The 21250-nt window shown below is 40.5% G+C and overlaps 1 protein-coding gene across 10 annotated transcripts in view; it reads left to right on the top strand.

The window, feature by feature from the left end:
• MIPOL1 (mirror-image polydactyly 1) overlaps positions 1–21250 on the top strand; it is a 753413-nt gene that overhangs the window by 370842 nt on the left and 361321 nt on the right. For all 10 annotated transcript variants that reach the window (XM_073608913.1, XM_073608905.1, XM_073608904.1 and 7 more), the window contains one exon: positions 635–805. In XM_073608913.1, the coding sequence (XP_073465014.1) occupies positions 635–805 (171 nt within the window). The remainder of the gene's footprint in view (positions 1–634; positions 806–21250) is intronic.

Genomic DNA, 21250 nt, shown 5'->3' with positions numbered 1-21250 from the left:
CACCAACCAGTGGTCTCTGGGCCACTAATGGTCTACGAGAAAATTTTGATGGTCCCCAGGGTTCTGTTTCAAATGAGGTAGATGTATACCGCCCAATGTTGTTGCCAGTGTTGTTCTCAATGCATACCTGATGCTTCCACTGTAGTTCTATCTCCAGTGAACTCAGAGGGAGGTGCAGGGAGTAGCGCAAGCAGCGGGAGGTGAAGAAGGAGGGGACTTCCAATGGCAACGCTGATCACAGACTGTAAGAGGGAACACAAAGCTCAAGCACATGGCTGGGTAAGGGGGTGAGATCCATTGATGAGTCTGTGTAAGGCAGCAGTGTGAAGCAGAGTACGGGGGGGGGAGTGGAGGCAGAGGAGGGCAGAGAGCTGGAGCATTGTGTGTATAAGGCAGCAATGTGATCCAGGGGAAGGGGGGCAGAGAGCCAGAGCATTGTGTGTGTATAAGACATGTAAAATTCATGTTAGTGATCCACGGGATTCAAAATAGTGAGTTTAGTGGTCCGTGTGGTCCGAAAGGTTGGTGACCTCTATTTTAGAGCATTGCATTAGCTGCAGACATTTTTATTTCTGGCTCATTAGGTTTTATTGGTAATTGTCAGCTTAACATCTGTCTCCAAAATTTTCTTCAGACTCTTCAGGAGCTTCTTGGAAGATTGGGAGAAGCAGAAGGAGGCACAGCTATTCATCAGAATGGGGAACTCATTCTTGAGCGTATTAGGAAGAGTCGAGAAAGACGAGAACAAATCACGGCTGAAGAGATGGGAGCTGTCATACAAGAGCGTGATGCTGCTCGTGGTCAGGTAAGATGCAGCACTGTGATTATTTGGTCTTGTGTTTCTATGGTAAGGATGATATTATATATATCTTGAGAACAATAATGCCTGTTTATCTTACCTAAAGTGTTTGCCAATTTAAAATCTTTTCTCAAGTCATCTTCCAGGGCAGCATCTCTCAAATGCTGCCCTGGAAGACTCCTAAAAAAAGAGTTACCAGGTACCTAACTCAGTTTTTTTAATTTGTTTTAGATAGAGTGGAGAACAAACCCTTCAGGGGAGATTTACTAGAAGTGGTGCACACAGAATCTGGTGCACCTGTGCATAGTAACCAATCAGCATTTACATTTTGTTGTCAAAGCTTAATTGAACAAGCTGAAGGTAGAAGCTGATTGGTTGCTATGCAGAGCTGCATCAGATTCTGTGTGCACCACTTTTTGGTAAATCTCCCCCCTTCCTGTCTGTTTTTAACTGCTATCTGGGACCACTTCCTGTCCTGATGACATTAGATCCACCACACAAGAAGTGAGGAAAAGAATATGCAATAGGGACATGAAAAAAAATCTAAAAGAGGTCTAGCCTTCTCTTTTTATACTAAAAAAGCATATTTATCCATGCCCATGTTGCTGTGTGAGCGTTCCCCTCACTTTCTGTCTAGTAAAACATGGTTAGTAGGACATGAAGTGAAAATAAATCTCTCTAAACCTTCTCTTCTCTATCTTATAATGAAATAAAAGTTTTGGCTTGACATACACTTTATTTACTTAGTAAACTAAATAGTAGTAAGTTTCTGACACCAGGCCTACAAAACAACAAATAACATCTGACAGTGGTCCTTCAAAAATGAAGATGAATATTATTACAGAACAATATTTTGTGTGCAGCCATTCCTTTGCCCAGCTTATGAGCTCTGGCAACACTGGAGCCAACCTGCCTAAATGGCTATATTTTGTGCAGTTTAAACTGAGAACTGGATAGAGTCAAATATACTGTTACTATATATATATTAGGCCTTGTGTATTGATGTATCTGTACTAGAAACTGTTACATTTTTACAAGCATACAGAGTAATCTTTCCCAGCAAATCGATGTTATTCCCAAGAGATCTGCTCACACACTGTGGGGTTGATTTACTAAAACTGGAAAGTGCAAAATCTGGTGCAGCTCTGCATAGAAACCAATCAGCTTCCAGGTTTTTTGTCAAAGCTTAATTGAACAAGCTAAAGTAAGAAGCTGATTGGCCACCATGCACAGCTGCACCAGATTTTGCAGTTTTAGTAAATCAACCCGTGTGTGTGTTGAAAGGGCTTTTGGGAGATGTATTTTTGGGGGTATGACTGCGTGAATAGCAAGAATGGTACAATAAAAAAATTTAATCTGGGACATGCTGTAGAGGATGAGAAGGTGGTTTGTGGGTAAATACATATATTACTTGGACATTAAAGCCGGGTACAAAGGGTTAAAAAAAAAATCAGCCGACATTTGGCCCGTGTGTAAGTCGGGTCGTCTGACAGAAGCCGGCTTCTGTCGGAGAAGCATGCTAGAAAACCAGCCACCGACCGAGTTTTCTGGCGGGGGGGTGTTGGCATGTCCACTTGTCAGAACACAACAGCTCAGCGGTGAGATCGCTGTACTTACTTTGCATAGTGAGTACAGAAGCTTTCAGACAGCTTTTTTTTCATTCAACACCCCTGGGTTGAATGGAAAAAAACGAATAGTGTGTACCAGGCTTAAACCTCTCTGTTCAAGATAACCCATAGGGTTCTGTATATACTGCACCAAAATATAACGACTATTCTCTCTGCACTAAAAGTTACTGATCTGTTTACTTTTTGGGGTTTCTGTTTCCTCAATTTGCAGGTAAATGTTAAATAGGTATATGGATCACTACTTGCTCTTCAAAGTATTATTGCTCTTTTATATAAAGCATTACTATCACACTTGTTTCTATAAAAAAAAAAAATAGATGCTGTGAGTTTAGGCTTTCTTTAAACAGATTTCTCAGTGACAGGGTTAAAACACCATCCCTACACCAATCCTGAAATGTCTCAGATTCCCGTCTGCAGATTGACATCCCTATTCCACTGCTCAGAGGGCCCCGTCACTCTCCTGAGCTGCAAAATAGGGTCACAGATGCTCTCGCAGGTACAAAGCAACCTTAGAATTTTGTAGTCAAAGGTTGCCAACTCACAGCTAACTGATTTCCCTTTCTAAGGCAATATAAACATTCACTTGTCTTCCTGTAGACCCTGCCAAATTCCATAATTCCAGTAGCAAGGCAGCTTAAATGAGGCTGAATGTCGTCAAAAGGAGGCAGAATTACTGAATCAGTCTGCAGCAAGTCGTTAAAGGAGCAATTCCACACAGCCGAGCAGAAAATAAGCTTCTGTAAATAGCCTAATTGGCTTCCCTAAATAAATCTACCATGCCAATACCACGGGTTGGACTGCTTTGAAATATACAGTCCTTCTGACTAAGTGTCAGTTTATATTTTGCTCTTAACTTTAAGCCTCAATTCGAATCACTTATCAACCCCTGTCAAAAACACAGCAAAAATTCATCCTCAATTTGTAGTCAACCTTGAAAAAAACGTTATTACCGCACATTGCTTCTTGCCTGGACTTTAAAGAGAAAGCTGAACACAGTAGCTAGAATGGCCCGTTCTGCTCTATTTACTTACAACAGTAGTATTGCCTATGTTTATGATGTAGTGCGGGCATGTGAGACTGGTGCTTTATGAGTCAGTTGCCTATTTAGAGGGAATGCACTGCCTTTTCAACTATCAACATATACTGATTTTATTTTTTTTTTTGAAGAACAGTGTAATTTGTGATTATATGAGGGTTCTTCAAAAAGGTTTCCACACTTTTTCAAACTAAGTTACAGTATCTCACAAAAGTGAGTACACCCCTCACATTTTTGTACATATTTTATTCTATCTTTTCATGTGACAACACTGAAGAAATGACACTTTGCTACAATGTAAAGTAGTGAGTGTACAGCTTGTATAACAGTATAAATTTACAGTCCCCTCAAAATATACAGCCATTAATGTCTAAACCGCTGGCAACAAAAGTGAGTACACCCACTTGAAAATGTGAAAAAGTGAAAATGTCCAAATTGGGCCCAAATAGCCCCCCCCCCTGTCAGGTGACTCATTGGTGTTACAAGGTTTCAGGTGTGAATGGGGAGCAGGTGTATTAAATTTGGTGTAATTGCTCTCACGCTGTCATACTGGTCACTGGAAGTTCAACATGGCACCTCATGGCAAAGAACTCTCTGAGGATCTGAAAAAATGAATTGTTGCTCTACATAAAGATGGTCTAGGCTATAAGAAGATTGCCAAGACCCTGAAACTGAGCTGCAGCATGGTGGCCAAGACCATACAGTGGTTTAACAGGACAGGTTCCACTCAGAAAAAGCCTTGCCATGTTCCACCAAAGAAGTTGAGTGCACGTGCACAGCGTTATATCCAGAGGTTGTTTTTGGGAAATAGACATATGAGTGCTGCCAGCATTGCTGCAGAGGTTGAAGGGTTGGGGGGTCAGCCTGTCAACTCTCAGACCATACGCCGCACAATGCATCAAATTGATCTGCATGGCTGTCGTCCCAGAAGGAAGCCTCTTCTAAAGATGATGCACAGGAAAGCTCCCAAACAGTTTGCTGAAGACAAGCAGACTAAGGACATGGATTACTGGAACCATGTCCTGTGGTCTGATGAGACCAAGATAAACTTATTTGGTTCAGCTAGTGTCAAGCGTGTGTGGTGGCAACCAGGTGTGGAGTACAAAGACAAGTGTGTCTTGCCTACGGTCAAGCATGGTGGTGGGAGTGTCATGGTCTGGGGCTGCATGAGTGCTGCCGCCACTGGGAAACTACAGTTCATTGAGGGAACCAGGAATGCCAACATGTACTGTGACATACTGAAGCAGAGCATGATATCCTCCCTTCAGAGACTGGGCCGCAGGGCAGTATTCCAACATGATAACGACTCCAAACACACTTTCAAGACAACCACTGCCTTGTTAAAGAAGCTGAGGGTAAAGGTGATAGACTGGCCAGGCATGTCTCCAGAACTAAACCCTATTGAGCATCTGTAGGGCATCCTCAAACGGAAGGTGGAGAAGTGCAAGGTCTCTAACATTCACCAGCTCCGTGTTGTCGTCATGGAGGAGTGGAAGAGGACTCCAGTGGCAACCTGTGAAGATCTGGTGAACTCCATGCCCAAGAGGGTTAAGGCAGCGCTGGAAAATAATGGTGGCCAAACAATATATTGGGATTTTGGGCCCAATTTGGACATTTTCGCTTAGGGGTGTACTCACTTTTGTTGCCAGTGGTTTAGACATTAATGGCTGTGTGTTGAGTTATTTTGAGGGGACAGCAAATTTATACTGTTATACAAGCTGTACACTCACTACTTTACATTGTAGCAAAATGTAATTTCTTCAGTGTTGTCACATGAAAAGATAGAATAAAATACTTTAAAAATGTGAGAGGTGTACTCTCTTTTGTGAGATACTGTGTGTATATATATATATATATATATATATATATATATATATATATATATATATATATATATATATATATATATATATATATATATATATATATATATATATATATATATGTGTAAAAGTGCAGAAACTTTTTGAAGACCCTCGTATATGTACATGAGGCATACATATTTTATCATTAAAAGTGCAGGCTCTGCAATGCTTTACAATAGTTGCAATTTATTTCTACTAGTCACAATGTACAGTAAGTCTATGGCTGTTGGCTGATACCATATTTCAGCAGTTGTAGGGCAGTGAAACATTGTGATTGAAGTGGATAACTGGTTCTCCATTTACTGGCTACTCTCTGAATCCTTATTCATCAAAAAATATACTATGCTATTCATACTAAAATGTAGATGTATTAAAATCCAGCCAAAATGGTTAAAAACTTCTGTCATTATTTTTTTTTTTTTTCACTATACCTAATAAAATACTTTCTATTTTCCATAATTAGTATGGTATACTCCGAAGCTTTGAGCATTTCTCTGCACTGAATGCCTTCCTTTACAAGAGATAATATATTGCTGTGAGGAAGCATTCTACTTAATTTGCTACTGTGTACCATTGGAGCATGCCTGATGAAGTGCACGTGCTACACAACAAAATTCTGAAGATAAACCTTAGAGTTGAAAATTGTTGCCGTTGTGTTTACATTACATACATTCAGTAAAACTGTAGCAAGGATGAATAATTGTTGTGTAGGGTTAGTTCGGGACTGAACTTGGTAGTCACAGCAGTTCTCGGATATGTTGTTTTACTAGAATGATTTATTTTTCTATGGCCTCTTTTTCTTGGTTTATTTCTTATCTATACATTTATGACTGTTCATCTTCCATATACGGTATGTTTTTGTTTGTGTTCTGTATGTATTGCTTGATTCCATAAAGGTCTGTTTATTTAGCTGATGGTCAGATTAAATATTGAATAATAGAGTATATAAATATTGAATTGTAGATATTGTATTAATAAATCAGTATTTATTGTATATTTTAAAGTGTAACATTGTTATATGTGAACTATTTCCAATGTATACTGCATAAAAGCACTGCAAATACAGGAAATCATTTATGGGTAGTAACACTGAAGGAAAAAAATATTAAAATTATTTGAAACAGGGTAATATTATCTATCAAAATAATAAATGTAAAAACCCTGAAAATGTGAACTATACTCAAAATTTTTCCATCCTCCCCTCGCTCTCTCTGATGCCGGGGGGGGGGGACGGACCCCCCCATCCTTGCGCGTCAACGTCATGCCTCCCATGAAGTACGTGTGACGCCTTGGCGTCATCACGTACGTGCTGGCTGTTCCCTAATTCGTGAGCAATGGGGGAGCTATTCAGGTGCCGTTTGGCCAGAGATCTCTGACCGGCGGCGCCCCTCCCCCTACTTATGCCACACGACATGACGGTGGTGGGCATCTCCTTGGCGGCATCTATATGGGCCTCCCTCCGGGCGATTCTGGCACTCGAGGTTCCCTGCACATTCCACCTCACAGCCAATCTCCCTTCCTTCAGTGGGCCTTTCCTCTATACAGGTACATCTGTATGTCCATACCTTCACCAACAGTTTACTTGTGATTCACTCTCATCTTTGTTTTCAGTGGGTTCCTTTCTTTATAGGCACAACCGCATGTGTACACCTCTTTGGTTGGCTTTTGTGTTTTCCACCTTCACCATTTTTCCCACTTTGGTTTTTTTCTGGCAGCCTCGCTGCCGGTCTTAACTCATCACTATTCTCCTTCATTGGCATGGTCTTTTCCCCCTTTTTTCCCCCTTTTCCCCCCCTCATCCTTTCACTCTGTCACTGCATGTCACTCCTTCAATCCCACTCATTCACTTTCACCTGTTTACTGTGTTCCCTCGGGGTCCCGTGCTTGCCCTGTGAGCGGCCTGTGTGGACTGTCTGCCGGTGGGCCTCCCACTACGGCTCCCGGTTGGAGGCTTTCCAGGTGCCTTGGCACTTCGCGGCCGCACCATTAGCCCGCGGACCTTAATTAGTAAGTATGCACTCATGTGCTGCTAGCGGTTTCACCGCACCCCTATTTATGGTTATAATGATTACTGATCACCTTTATATCAATTCTATTTTGGATTACCACGCGCATGCCCCTGACGAGTGGCGTATAAGCCACGAAACGCGTAGAGCTACATGATGCTGTGTTTCCATCTATTTACACCTGTTTCAAGTCTACATACTATAATTACCCCTATAGGTTCAGTGAGGCCATAGGTCCTGCAGGTTTTACCTTGTAACTATTATTTTATCCAATCATGTTCAGGTGGAACTTTGGAATATATCATGGAATTTATCACGCTCTTTATTGAGATATTGTTACCATTTTATTGTCTATAATGTACTACCATGTTTACCTTTTTTATCTCTGACATTAGCGGTTCTAATTCATGACACTTTTGTTATCATCATATTACTGTTGTTATTGTGTATCAACATTATGTGTACATTTACATTGTGACATGAATACAATTCCGTTGTTCCACTTAATTATCTTCTCGCTTCCATGTGCTTCATATAAAGTCCCACTTTCTTTGTTCCCCTTTTTCTTGAACCAAAGTGGACCAGTGGGGACAAATATGGAAGCTGCAATTGTTGAAACAGTGTTAGCTGACTGGAGCTGGCTTGTCAACTGTCTGATCTTATACACTGTTCTTGCAGCTTGCAAGGTTGAGCATTTGAAGGGCAACAGATTATTTGCAGATTACAGATGACCTCTGACCCTATGACATTCCAACTAAAGTGTCAGGGACCCAAAAAGTAAGCTAAATAAGGGCAGAAAATTAAATCTTTCATAAATAAGCTTGCACGGCTTTTTTATTATTATTATTATTATGATGATGATGCAGGATTTATATAATAACTAAATACCTATTCTTCATAAGCCAAATGCTTATAAAATGTTTTTGTATTTTTTGCTCAAGTGTTTTTCTTAATATTGCTTTTATATGTAGGCTAGTTCTTAAAGCGGAGTTCCAGTCGTTTTTGTGTTTATTAAAAATCAGCAGCTACAAAAAGTGTAGCTGCTGACTTTTATTAAACACACACTCACCTGTCCCAGAATCCAGCGATGCGGCTGCCCAAACCCTCGGTTCTCTCCCTCTCTTTTCCCCAGCGCTGGCATTACAAGTGTGGGCACCCGGCTGTGACAGCTTGCGGCTTCAGAGCTGGGTGCACATTGTGCATGCGTGAATTGTGCTGCGCCTCCTCAATGGTCAGGCAATCCTCTAGGACCTGTCCCAGAAGATTGCAGGGAGGGAGGGGGAGAGGAGAACTTCTGCTCGAGTCACCTAGGCGGCCCGAGCGGAAGTGGGAGCAGGTACCTGTCAAAATTAGGTACCTGCTCCCTCACCCCCAAAAAATAACATGCCAAATGTGGCATAGGAGGGGCGGAGGAATGCTTAAAGGGGTTGTAAACCCTCGTGTTTTTTCACCTTAATGCATCTTATGCATTAAAGTGAAAAAACACCTGACAGTGGCCCCCCCCCCGTTTTACTTACCTGAGCCCTGGAATTTCCCACGTCAAAGACACGCTGTCCCTGCCCGTGCCCGTGGTTCTCGGCTCTTGATTGGATAGGTTGATAGCAGAGCGGCCATTGGCTCCCTCTGCTGTCAATCAAATCCAATGACACGGGACCGAATACTACATTCGGCGTCTATGGACGCCGAATGATGGACTCGGGAGCACGCCCGCAAGGTAACCCCCCCAGGAGAGTGCTTCTCCTAGGAGGTTATACGATGCGGGGAGGAGCTGCGAGAGCCGCTGAGGGACCCCAGAAATCAAGGATTGGGGCCACTCTGTGCAAAACTAACTTCACAGCGGAGGTATGATATGTTTGTTATTTTAAAAAAAAATCGAAGCTTTACAATCACTTTAAAGCAGAACTTCCCCTTTTGGGTGGAGCACGCTTTAACATTTTAGAATATTTCATCCTAACATCACATACAGTATCTCACAAAAGTGAGTATATTTTTGTAAATATTTTATTATATCTTTTCATGTGACAACACTGAAGAAATTACACTTTTCTACAATGTAAAGTAATGAGTGTACAGCTTGCATAATGCCGCGTACACACGATCGGATTTCTCGTCGGAAAAAGATATGATAGCTTTTTCGACGGGATTGCCTTGCATACACACGGTCACGCAAAAGTTCGCTGAAATTACGACCGCCACGTGGTGACGTACAACACTACGATGAGCCGAGAAAATGAAGTTCAATGCTTCAGAGCATGCGTTGAATTGTTTCCAAGCATGCGTAGGAATTTTTCACGTCGGAATTGCCACAGACGATCGCATTTTCGAATAGGAACTTTTCCCAACCGAAAAATTGAAAAATTGAGAGCATGCTCTCAATCTTTTGCTGGCTGGAATTCCTCCAGCAAAAGACCAATGGAGCATACACACGGTCGCATTTTCCGACAAAAAACTCTCATCGGTCTTTTGCGGGCCGAAACTCCGATCGTGTGTACGTGGCATAACAGTGTAAATTTGTTGTCCCCTCAAAATAACTCAACACACAGCCATTAATGTCTAAACCGCTGGCAACAAAAGTTAGTACACCCCTAAGGGAAAATGCCCAAATTGGGCCCAATTAGCCATTTTCCCTCCCCGTTGTCCTGTGACCCATTAGTGTTACAAGAGCTGCCAATTTGAAAGAATACCTAGTACAGGGGTTTCCAACCTGCAGCCCAAGACATTTATGAATGTGGCCCAACACAAAATTGTAAACTTAATTAAGACTGTTGTTTTTTTTATTTTCTTTTGTAAAAATGCGTTTACAATTAGAGAACACATGCAAGTGAAGAAATATATACAGTAACAGTGTCTCTTTACTGGACTTTTATAAGATTTATCTATCCAAAGAAAAATATCCCATTCTTCACAATCACACCTTATTCAAGTCATCAGTTTTTGACAGCACCTATATTTGTGAGCAACTATTTTCAAGAATGAATCACACAAAGGGCAAAATTAGAACCAAAATATCTGGCGAGCCTTAAGAATCTATTGAGAATTAGTACTACATCCATCGAACCAGATATTGATGCATTCGTTTATCAAAAACAGTGTGAAATATCACACTAGTTTTATGTTGCCCTCTTTTACTTTTGCAAATAAAAAGTATTACAAAAAAAAAGTTGAAATGAAGTTTTATTACTCAGATAAGTACATTATCTATAATAGAATTTAACTTGTGATCTGCCTGACTTTTTCTGCTCATCAACTATCCTTATTTTTAGTGTATTTTATGTTTGGCCCAAGACATTTCCTCTTCTTCCAATGTGACCCAGGAAAGTCAAAAGGTTGGACACTAGCTGTAAAATAAACAGTATGGGGGTTATTTATGAAAGACAAATCCACTTTGCACTACAAGTGCAAAGTGCACTTGAAATTGCACTGAAAGTGCACTTGGAAGTGCAGTTGCTGTAGATCCGAGGGGGACATGCAAGGAAAATAAAAAACAGCATTTTAGCTTGCACATGATTAGATTATAAAATCAGCAGAGCATCCCCTCATTTCAGATCTTCCCCTCAGATCTACAGCGACTGCACTTCCAAGTACACTTTCAGTGCAATTTCAAGTGCACTTTGAACTTGTAGTTTGCACTTGTAGTGCAAAGTGAACTTGCCTTTCGTAAATAACCCCCTATATCTCTTAAACCATAACAATACGCTAGTCAGTACAACTGCACACCAGAGAGGCACTCCAGAATTATAATGATGTTTTATTGTACAACTGAACCCCTTTGATCATGCCCTTGATTTGCTTTTTAGGTGATCAAGTTAACAAACAGATATTCCTGATAAAGCAGCTACTGATTTTTATATATATATATATATATATATATATATATATATATATATATATATATATATATATATATATATATATATATATATATACACTGTGTATGTGTGTGTAAATATATATATATATATATATATATATATATATATATATATATATATATATATATTATAATATATTGTGTGTGTGTGTATATATATATCATTGTTATATTGCAGCCATTTGCTAAAATCATTTAAATTCATTTTTTTTCCTCATTAATGTACACACAGCACCCCATATTGACAGAAAAACACAGAATTGTTGACATTTTTGCAGATTTATTAAAAAAGAAAAACTGAAATTTCACATGGTCCTAAGTATTCAGACCCTTTCCTCAGTATTTAGTAGAAGCACCCTTTTGATCTAATACAGCCATGAGTCTTTTTGGGAAAGATGCAACAAGTTTTTCACACCTGGATTTGGGGATCCTCTGCCATTCCTCCTTGCAGATCCTCTCCAGTTCTGTCAGGTTGGATGGTAAACGTTGGTGGACAGCCAACTGTTATTTTATTTATTTTTTTAATATTTATATATAAAACATATGGTACATTTTTTATATCTGTGCCACATATAATACCAAAAGTGCTGAAATGATCCTATCTTCCTGTACACTGGCTCTATGAAGCCCCATGCTTGTATATATGACTTTAGTCAATGTAAAAGTTAGCATTTCACAAACACTAACCTAATTTTAGGGGTGCCTTGTCTGTTGTGAGATGTGATTGCACACAAGAAGGTGTGAAGGTGATACATCCTCTATTAGAGCTGTTTTATAAATACCCATAGAAGTTGAACATAGTGCTTTTCTCATGATAAATGAACTTTTATCTTTGAGAAGTTTGAACCCCTTTTGGGCTTTTAAATGACCGTGAAAGAGATCTTTTGCAGCAAATGTTAGACCTACAGCTTCCACTAATTTCATTAGCAAAATCCTGGTATAATTTGACAAATAACCCATTCATTAGAATTTTCAGTTTGTTTGTAGTAGAGATGTGTGATTATGTGTTCTGCACTTCTGACATTTACTACAAGTGATATCTGGCTTCCATTTTGTACTCCTCACCCATTTTGTCATCCTCCCTGTGCTCCTGGGTAGTATAGGTAACGTTTCATACTGTATAAAGTTATAGTGTGTTGCAGAAAATCTTTATGGCTGCATCTGGTTTGATTTGAATTAATTTGTCATTTCAGGGTGCTAAACCTTAGACCTATAAAGTTCTACATTGAAATGCTGTTAATCTGGCAGCTCAGGTCATCAGCAGTCAGAGTGTGTGTGTGAGCAGTACAGAGCAGCACTGTATTCCGAGCTGTGTGCATGGGCGCTGCTTCTTACATATCAGTCTAGCGCAGGAAAAAACAGCAGCACATATTTTCATAGCTCCCTGAATAAAAATCTAAAAATAAACTGCACATTGTAAGTCCAAAAAGCTCTTGCGTTAACCCTTGGTGACCAGTGCGCTGCTATGAGTCAAACAAACGAGTCACTTTACCAGTGGTTGTGGTTTCTAAGCAGGTACAGCATGCAGTATGCACCAACGTAGCACTTATTCTGAATTCAAAATGTTTATTTTAGAATTGAACAGCTACTTTTTTTTTTTAATACTAAATCCACCCAAAAAAAGACATTTCAATTTCAGTGATGCTGGCATCTTGAATCACCTGCTGCTGGTCTATTTGGTTTGCATACCTGCTACCACTATTACAGTGGGGGTCTGACTCTTCCTTTGGGACCCAATTTAATTTTCTATTACCAAGAACACAGCTGCCACGGCTTTGGCTGCAGCAACAGAGACTCCATGAAGGCTTAGGCCCCATTCACATCTGGAGTATTGGGATCTCGGGCAGAATCGCACTGCAATAGTGGCAAAATGCGCTAAGCCTGTTTGGGTGCCATGCATTTTTAATGTCAGCTAAAGGAGGTGCAGTTTTACCACGATTGTTGTGTAATAAATTGCACTACAATAACAGCCAACCTCATCGCACAAAGCTTATCGCCCAAAGCTTATCGCCCAAAAAGGAGCAGGAGCTTCTAACTGGCAGCTGTCAGAATACACTGTCAAATTGCTGATTTTGTAAGTTTGTCCACTGACAAAGAGATGATCAGTCTTTAATTTTAATGGCAGGTTTATTTTAACAGTGAGAGACAGAATAACAACAAAAATATCCAGAAAAATGCATTTCAAAAAAGTTTTAAATTGATTTGCATTTCAATGAGTGAAATAAGTATTTGATCCCCTATCAATTAGCAAGATTTTTGGCTCCCAGGTGTCTTCTATACAGGTAACACGCTGAGATTAGGAGAACTCTCTTAAAGGGAGTGCTCATAATCTCAGCTTGTTACCTGTATAAAAGACACCTGTGCACAGAAGCAACCAATCTCTTCACCATTACCAAGATCAAAGAGCTGTCCAAGGATGTAAGAAACAAGATTGTAGACATACAAAAGGCTGAAATGGACTACAAGACCATCGCCAAGCAGCTTGGTGAGAGGGTGACAACAGATGGTGTGATTATTCGCAAATGGAGGAAACACAAAATAACAGTCAATCTCCCTCGGTCTGAGGCTCCATGCAAGATCTCACCTCGTGGAGTTTCAAGGATCATGAGAATGGTGAGGAATCAGCCCAGAACTACACGGGAGAATCTTGTCAATGATCTCAGGGCAGCTGGGAACATAGTCACCAGGAAAACAAGTGGTAACACACTACGCCGTGAAGGACTGAAATCCTTCAGCGCCCACAAGGTCCCACTGCTCAAGAAATCACACGTACAGGCCTGAAGCTTGCTAATAAACATCTGAATGATTCAGAGGAGAACTGGGTGAAAGTGTTGTGGTCAGATAAGACCAAAATCAAGCTCTTTGGCATCAACTCAACTTGCCGTGTTTGGAGGAGGAGGAATGCTGACTATGACCCCCAAGAACACCATCCCCACAGTCAAACATGGAGGTGGAAAAATTATGCTTTGGGGTATTTTTCTGCTAAGGGGACAGGACAACTTCACCGCATCAAAGGGATGATGGACAGGGCCATGTACCATCAAATCTTGGGTGAGAACCTCCTTCCCACAGCCAGGGCAATGAAAATGGGTCGTGGATGGGTATTCCAGCATGACAATGACCCAAAACACACGGCCAAGGCAACAAAGACGTGGCTCAAGAAGAAGCACATTAATGTCCTCGAGTGGTCTAGCCAGTCTCCAGACCTTAATCCCATAGAAAATATGTGGAGGGAGCTGAAGGTTCGAGTTATCAAACGTCAGCCTCAAAAACGTAATGATTTGGAGAGGATCTGCAAAGAGGAGTGGGACAAAATTCCTCCTGAGATGTGTGCAAACCTGGTGGCCAACTACAAGAAACGTCTGACCTCTGATTGACAACAAGGCTTTTGGTACCAATTATTAAGTCATGTTTTGCGATTTTCTGGATTTTGTTGTTATTCTGTCTCTCACTGTTAAAATAAACCTACCATTAAAATTATAGCCTAATCATTTCTTTGTCAGTGGGCAAACGTACAAAATCAGCAGGGGATCAAATACTTTTTCCCCTCATTGTTCTGTATATACGGCCTCCTATTGAGGTGGTTATACCAGAACCATAGTTGAGGCTACAGCCATGATACCGGTACCATTATTTTTTCAGAGGCAATTGTCTTTTATGTAATAGTGATCCAAGTGGCTATACAGCCGTTGGATCACTTTTACAGATAGCGGAGCCCAGTACCGTTGTGACCAGCAGCTTCGTCTTCCCTCCACACACTGACATTGTTTCTCCCACTGTGTGACATCAGAAACTGGAAGCCACCAGAATTTTGACACTTCTGGTTTTGGTTTATTTGTTTACAAGCCATCGACTTACAACTTCGTACAACAGCCGATCAAACCGATCTCAGTTTGATTGGCTGCTTTGGAGGCCATAGGAGAGATATGGAGCCTCAAAGACCTCAGTTCTTTCCATAAAGAGGACCAGTCACGGTCCTTCTGTTCTTTCATTGCTCCAATTTCAGTTCCCTTTTAAGCTCTTCATATTTAACCACCTCAAATCCGGACACTTCCACCCTCTTGCAGTCCAGGCAAATTTTCAGCTTTCAGAACTGTGACAATTTAAATGGGAATTACTCAGGCATGCAACACTGTACCCAAATACTTTTTTTCATCTTTTTGAGACAGATAGAACTTTCTTTTGGTGGTATTTAATCAACACTTTTATTCTTGCTATAATAAACAAAAAAGTCCGAAAATTTGGGGGAAAAAAATAGTTTTTCTTAGTTTCTGTTATCAAATTTTGCAAATAGATAATCTTTCTTCATAAATTTAGGTCAACATGAATTATGCTCCATGTCTTTGGTAAAACTAGCCCAAATCAGTGTATATTATTTAATCTGTGTGAAAGTTTTGGTTCTACAAACTATGGTATATACAGTTCTGAGGAAAAGTATTTGCCCCCTTCCTGTTTTTTTTTTCTTTTTTTGTAAAATTCTCACGCTTAAATGATTTAGATCTTCAAATTTTAATACTACACAAAGATAACCTGAGTAAATCCAGGATGCAGTTTTTAAATTATTATTTCATTTATTAAGGGAAAAAAGCTGTTCAAACCTGCCTGGCCCTATGTGAAAAAGTAATTGCCCCCTCCCATGCTGAATCATGAATGAACTATGATTAACCACAATTGTTTGGAAAGCTGAGTTAAATTTCACTTGCTACACCCAGGCCTGATTACTGCCAGACCTGTTGAATCAAGAAATCGCATAAATAGAAGCTGTCTGCAAACATATCACAAAAAGCCACACATCATGCCACAAAAAAAAATCAAGAACAGATTAGAAACAAACATGTATCGGTCTAGGAAGGGTTTCAAAGCCATTTCTGAGGCTTTGGAACTCCATTGAACCACGGGGAGAGCCATTATCCTCAAATGGAGATAACATGGAACAGTGGTGAACCTTCCCAGGAGTGGTCGGCCTACAAAAATTACTCTAAGAGCATGACGACGACTCATCCAGGAGGTCATAAAAGAACCCAGAACAACATCTAAAAAACTTCAGGCCTCACTTGCCTCAACAATAAGAAAGAGACTGAGCAAAAATGGCATCCATGGGAGAGTTCCAAGGCCAAAGCCTCTGCTGACCAAAAAGAACACAAAGGCTCATCTCACATTTACCAAAAAATCTTTATTATCCCCAAGACTTTTAGGCAAATATTTTGTGGACTAATGAGACAAAAATTTAACTTTTTGGAAGGTGTGCGTCCAGTTACATTTGGCATAAAACTAATACAGCATTTCATAACAAGAATCTCATACCGGCAGTCAGGCATGGTGGTTGTAGCGTGATGGTCTGGGGCTGCTTCTGGGGCTGCTTTGCAGCTTCAGGACCTGGATGACTTACCATAGTTGATGGAAGCATGAATTCTGAGCTCCACCAGAAAATCCTAAAGGAGAATGTCCGGCCATCAGTTTGTGACCTTTCAGGTGCACTTGGGTTATGCAGCAGGACAATGATCCGAAACACAACAGCAAGTCCACCTCCAAATGGTTCAAACAAAGCAAAATTTAGGTTTTGGAGTGGTCTAGTCAAAGCCCGTACTTAAATCCAATTGCGATGCTGTATCATGACCTTACACAGGCCATTCATGGTGGAAAAATGTTCCAATGTGGCTGAATTAACCACTTCAGCCCTGGAAGGATTCGCCTCTTTCCTGACCAGGCCATTTTTTGCGATACGGCACTGCGTCACTTTAACTGACAATTGCGTGGTCGTGCACCGTGGTACCCAAACAAACTTTATGTCCTTTTTTCCTTACAAATAGAGCTTTCTTTTGGTGGTATTTGATCACCTCTGCAGTTTTTATTTTTTGCTCTATAAACAAAAAAAAAAGTGACAATTTTGCAAAAAACACAATATTTTGTAGTTTTTGCTATAATAAATATCCCCAAATATAAAAACATATAAATAAATACATTTTTCCTCATTTTAGGCCAATATGTATTCTTCTACATATTTTTGGTAAAAAAAAAATCATAATAAGCGTATATTGATTGGTTTGCGCAAAAGTTATGGCGTCTACAAAATAGGGGATAGATTTATTTCATTTTTATTATTTTTTTTATTTTTTTGCTAGTAATGGCAGTGATCTGCAATTTTTATCAGGACTGCGACATTGCGGCAGACAGATCGGACACTTTTGATACTATTTTGGGACCATTGACATTTATACAGCGATCAAAAATAGCCATTGATTACTGTATAAATGTTACTGGCAGGGAAGGGGTTAACATTAGGGGGCGATTAAGGAGTTAACTATGTTCCCTAGATTGGTTCTAACTATAAGGGGGGTGGGACTTGACTATGGAAGGACAGAGATTGATGTTCATACTTAGGTTGAACACACGATCTGTCTCCTCTCCCCTAAAAGAACCAGGATTTGTGTGTTTACACACACAGATCCCAGTTCTCGCTCTGTCATGAGCGATCGCGGGTGCCAGCGGGCATCGAGCCGGTCGGGCACGCACATCGGCTCTGGGGACACGCGGCGGGCGTGTGACGTCTTAAAAGAGCGACATACAGCTACGGCGATTTGCCCAGCCAAGCCAACCTGCCACAGTGTAAAATTGCTCCACAGTAAGATATATATATATATATATATATATATATATATATATATATATATATATATATATATATATATATATATATATAGAGATACTACATGTGTGAGACTTTTTCACAGACTAGCCCCGCCGAGGGGCCTGACATCCAAGGAACACCTTCAGGCTTTCTAGGGACATAAATTACACATCCAATTTCCTGACTATTACGTGTTCGGAGGCCCTGGAGCACTAGGACAATGGAACCACCCACAAAATGATCACATTTTTGGAAAAATACCCCAAGGTATTTTCTAAGAGGCATAATGATGCATGAAAATGTCATATTTGACACGTTTTTGAAACGTGAAAATAAAATAAAAATGTATTTTCTTTACACAAAGCTGTCAATTAATAAGATATTTCTAATACACAGCATAGACATGCTTGGAGTTATAACTCAAAACACATTCTGCTATTTCTTCCGAGTATGTGGATACCACATGTGTGAAACTTCATCACAGCCTAGCCTCCTGGGAGAGGCCCAAAATCCTAGGACCTATACATCTAATTTCCTAGCTACCTATAACCTGGAGCACCAGGACTGCGGAAACAGTTGGGGACATTGGCTCTGCTGACATTGGTACTGGTATGGCGGTGATCAGGATGCTGATATGGCATTGATCAGGACACTGGTATGGTGGTGATCGGGACACTGATATGAGGTATGGCAGTGTTCAGGACGCTGGTATGAGGTATAGCGTTGATCAGGATGCTGTTATTTAGTATGGCGGTGATGATGCTAGTAAGAGGTATGCTGGTGATCAGTACAGTGGTATGAGGTATGGTGATGATCAGGACATTGGTATAGGGGTGTGGGGTATGGTGGTGATCAGGATGCTTGTATGGAATATGGCGGTGTTACTGGCAGCACTTGTGACATTAGGACAGGTGTGACAGGGGGCTGGCTGCACTGTTTATTTCCTTTGTATCAGCAATGGATGTCCCATGCCTGGATTTGGAGATTGTTTTGGATGTGGAACTCCTCCACTCCCTGAACAAGGGCAAAGTATCTACAACAATTTGTATAGATGTGGAAAAATTGGTCTCCATCCTAATTTACATTATTCCAGAACCATAGTTCTGAGCATTTCACAAGGAAATTTTGACACTGTTCGCCAGAGTCTTGTTCAGAACTGGAGTCCAATCTGTCTGTCACCATTTGGACTCTGGAGGTGTTTTAGAAGTCCTCACTTGTTCTGTCACTTTGCACGGAATACCTGAACTTGATCTTGGACATCACAGGTTCAATGTATTCCTCTTGTCAAAAAATCTATGCAAACTACAAGTTTGTGTTTGCCTACTTTTATGCTTGCAGGTGGTCATCCATTTGCAAGTGCATGTGAGTTTTGGGTCTCATGGTAGCGACCTTTGAAGTGATCTCTTAAGCCCAACATCACACCAGCATGTTGCAGCATGAAAACCTGTTGCAGTAAAACAAGTCTGCTTGTTTTTGGATGAAATCATCTCTAGTCTTGTGGCTCTGTGCTTCTCTGTTGCTAGCCATGAAGTTGTTTTTTTGTATTTGCTAAAAAATAGTAATGATGGACACCGGCTTGTGCAGCTGGCGAGGAGTACCAGGTCTCCGATCCACTCAAGGTGCTTGGAACCGGGAGCAATCTCTGCTTCTCTTCAGTGTTCTGTAACTTTAAGTGATCAGATGGGCTCTGCTTCATTGGACAGCTGCTGGGGAGAGAGAGAGGATTGCTATAGTGTTGCTTCATGCTGGGCTATGTTTATCGTTTTTACGTGAGTGCAAGCTTTTAATAAAATTTAGAAAGCTTTTTACAGTATTACACTATTGTGGCATTTATGTATTTTATGGGGAAATCTCCATGATGGAGATTTGAGATGTGAGGAGCTGAAGTGGGGAGACATCTAAAGGAAAATCAGAGGGTGGAAGGAGCAGGATATGCGAGGCCTGGTCTGGCTCATCCATCCATTTTTAATTTCTGGCTATTTGAGCACAAATTAACATATTTTGGGCAACATAAGTTGGTAAGTGCAAATCCTTAAGTTGGTGGTGGGTTGCACTGTTCTGATCAAGTCATAGTAGTGAATACAAATATATGAAACGGGACTGAGGCTTATACATAAAGAGTTTGATTATGTGGATTCTGTTTGGCTAAATGGACACTGTGATGTATTATCTACACTGGGACAGTTACTTTTAGTATATTTTCACACTGAATAGCTTTTGGAATATTTTTATGTCCTGATATTCTTTGAATCATTTGTTCATTTGTTATTTCATGCTTATTTAAAATATGTTATAATATTATTTTATGTTATAACTGGGATATCAATGCACTACAGAGTGTAGATTCATGCACTGAGGGGTGTCTAGTAGATTTTTATGTACTGACATCCACTCAATTGGTTTGGGTGATATTTTAGTAATTTAGCTTTTTTTACATGTACAATATCTCATAAAAGTTAGTACACCCCTCACATTTTTGTAAATATTTTATTATATCTTTTCATGTGACAACACTGAAGAAATTACACTTTGCTACAATGTAAAGTAGTGAGTGTACAGCTTGTATAACCATGTAAATTTACTGTCCCCTCAAAATAACTCAACACGGCCATTTATGTCTAAACCGCTGTAAACAAAGGTGAGTACACCCCTAAGTGACAAAAAAGTCCAAATTGGGCCCAATTAAACATTTTCTCTCCCCCCAGCGTCATGTGACTCGTTAGTGTTACAAGGTCTCAGGTGTGAATGTGGAGCAGGTGTGGTAAATTTGGTTTTATCGCTCTCACTCTCTCATACTGGTCACTGGAAGTTCAACATGGCACCTCATGCCAAAGAACTCTCTAAGGATCTGAAAAAAAATAATTGTTGCTCTACATGAAGATAGCCTAGGCTATAAGAAGATTGCCAAGACCCTGTAACTGAGCTGCAGCATGTTGGCCAAGACCATACAGCGGTTTAACCAGACAGGTTCCACTCAGAACAGGCCTCACCATGGTTGACCAAAGAAAATGAGTGCACATGCTCAGCGTCATATCCAGAGGTTGCCTTTGGGAAATAGATGTATGAGTGCTGCCAGCATTGCTGAAGAGGTTGAAGGGGTGGGGGTCAGCCTGTCAGTGCTCAGACTATACACCACAGACTGCATCAAATTGGTCTGCATGGCTGTCATCACCAGAAGGAATACTCTTCTAAAGATGATGCATAAGAAAGCCCAAAATCAGTTTGCTGAAGACAAGCAGACTAAGGACATGGATTACTGGAACCATGTCCTGTGGTCTGATTTGGTTCAGATGGTGTCAAGCGTGTGTGGCAGCAACCAGGTGAGGAGTACAAAGACAAGTGTGTCTTGCCTAAAGGCAAGCATGGTGGTAGGGGTGTCATGGTCTGGGGCTGCATGAGTGCTACTGGCACTGGGGA

This window comes from Aquarana catesbeiana, linkage group LG13, assembly GCF_042186555.1.
Source record: "Aquarana catesbeiana isolate 2022-GZ linkage group LG13, ASM4218655v1, whole genome shotgun sequence".
Classification (NCBI taxonomy): domain Eukaryota; kingdom Metazoa; phylum Chordata; class Amphibia; order Anura; family Ranidae; genus Aquarana; species Aquarana catesbeiana.
This window is presented reverse-complemented; position numbering and strand designations above follow the sequence as displayed.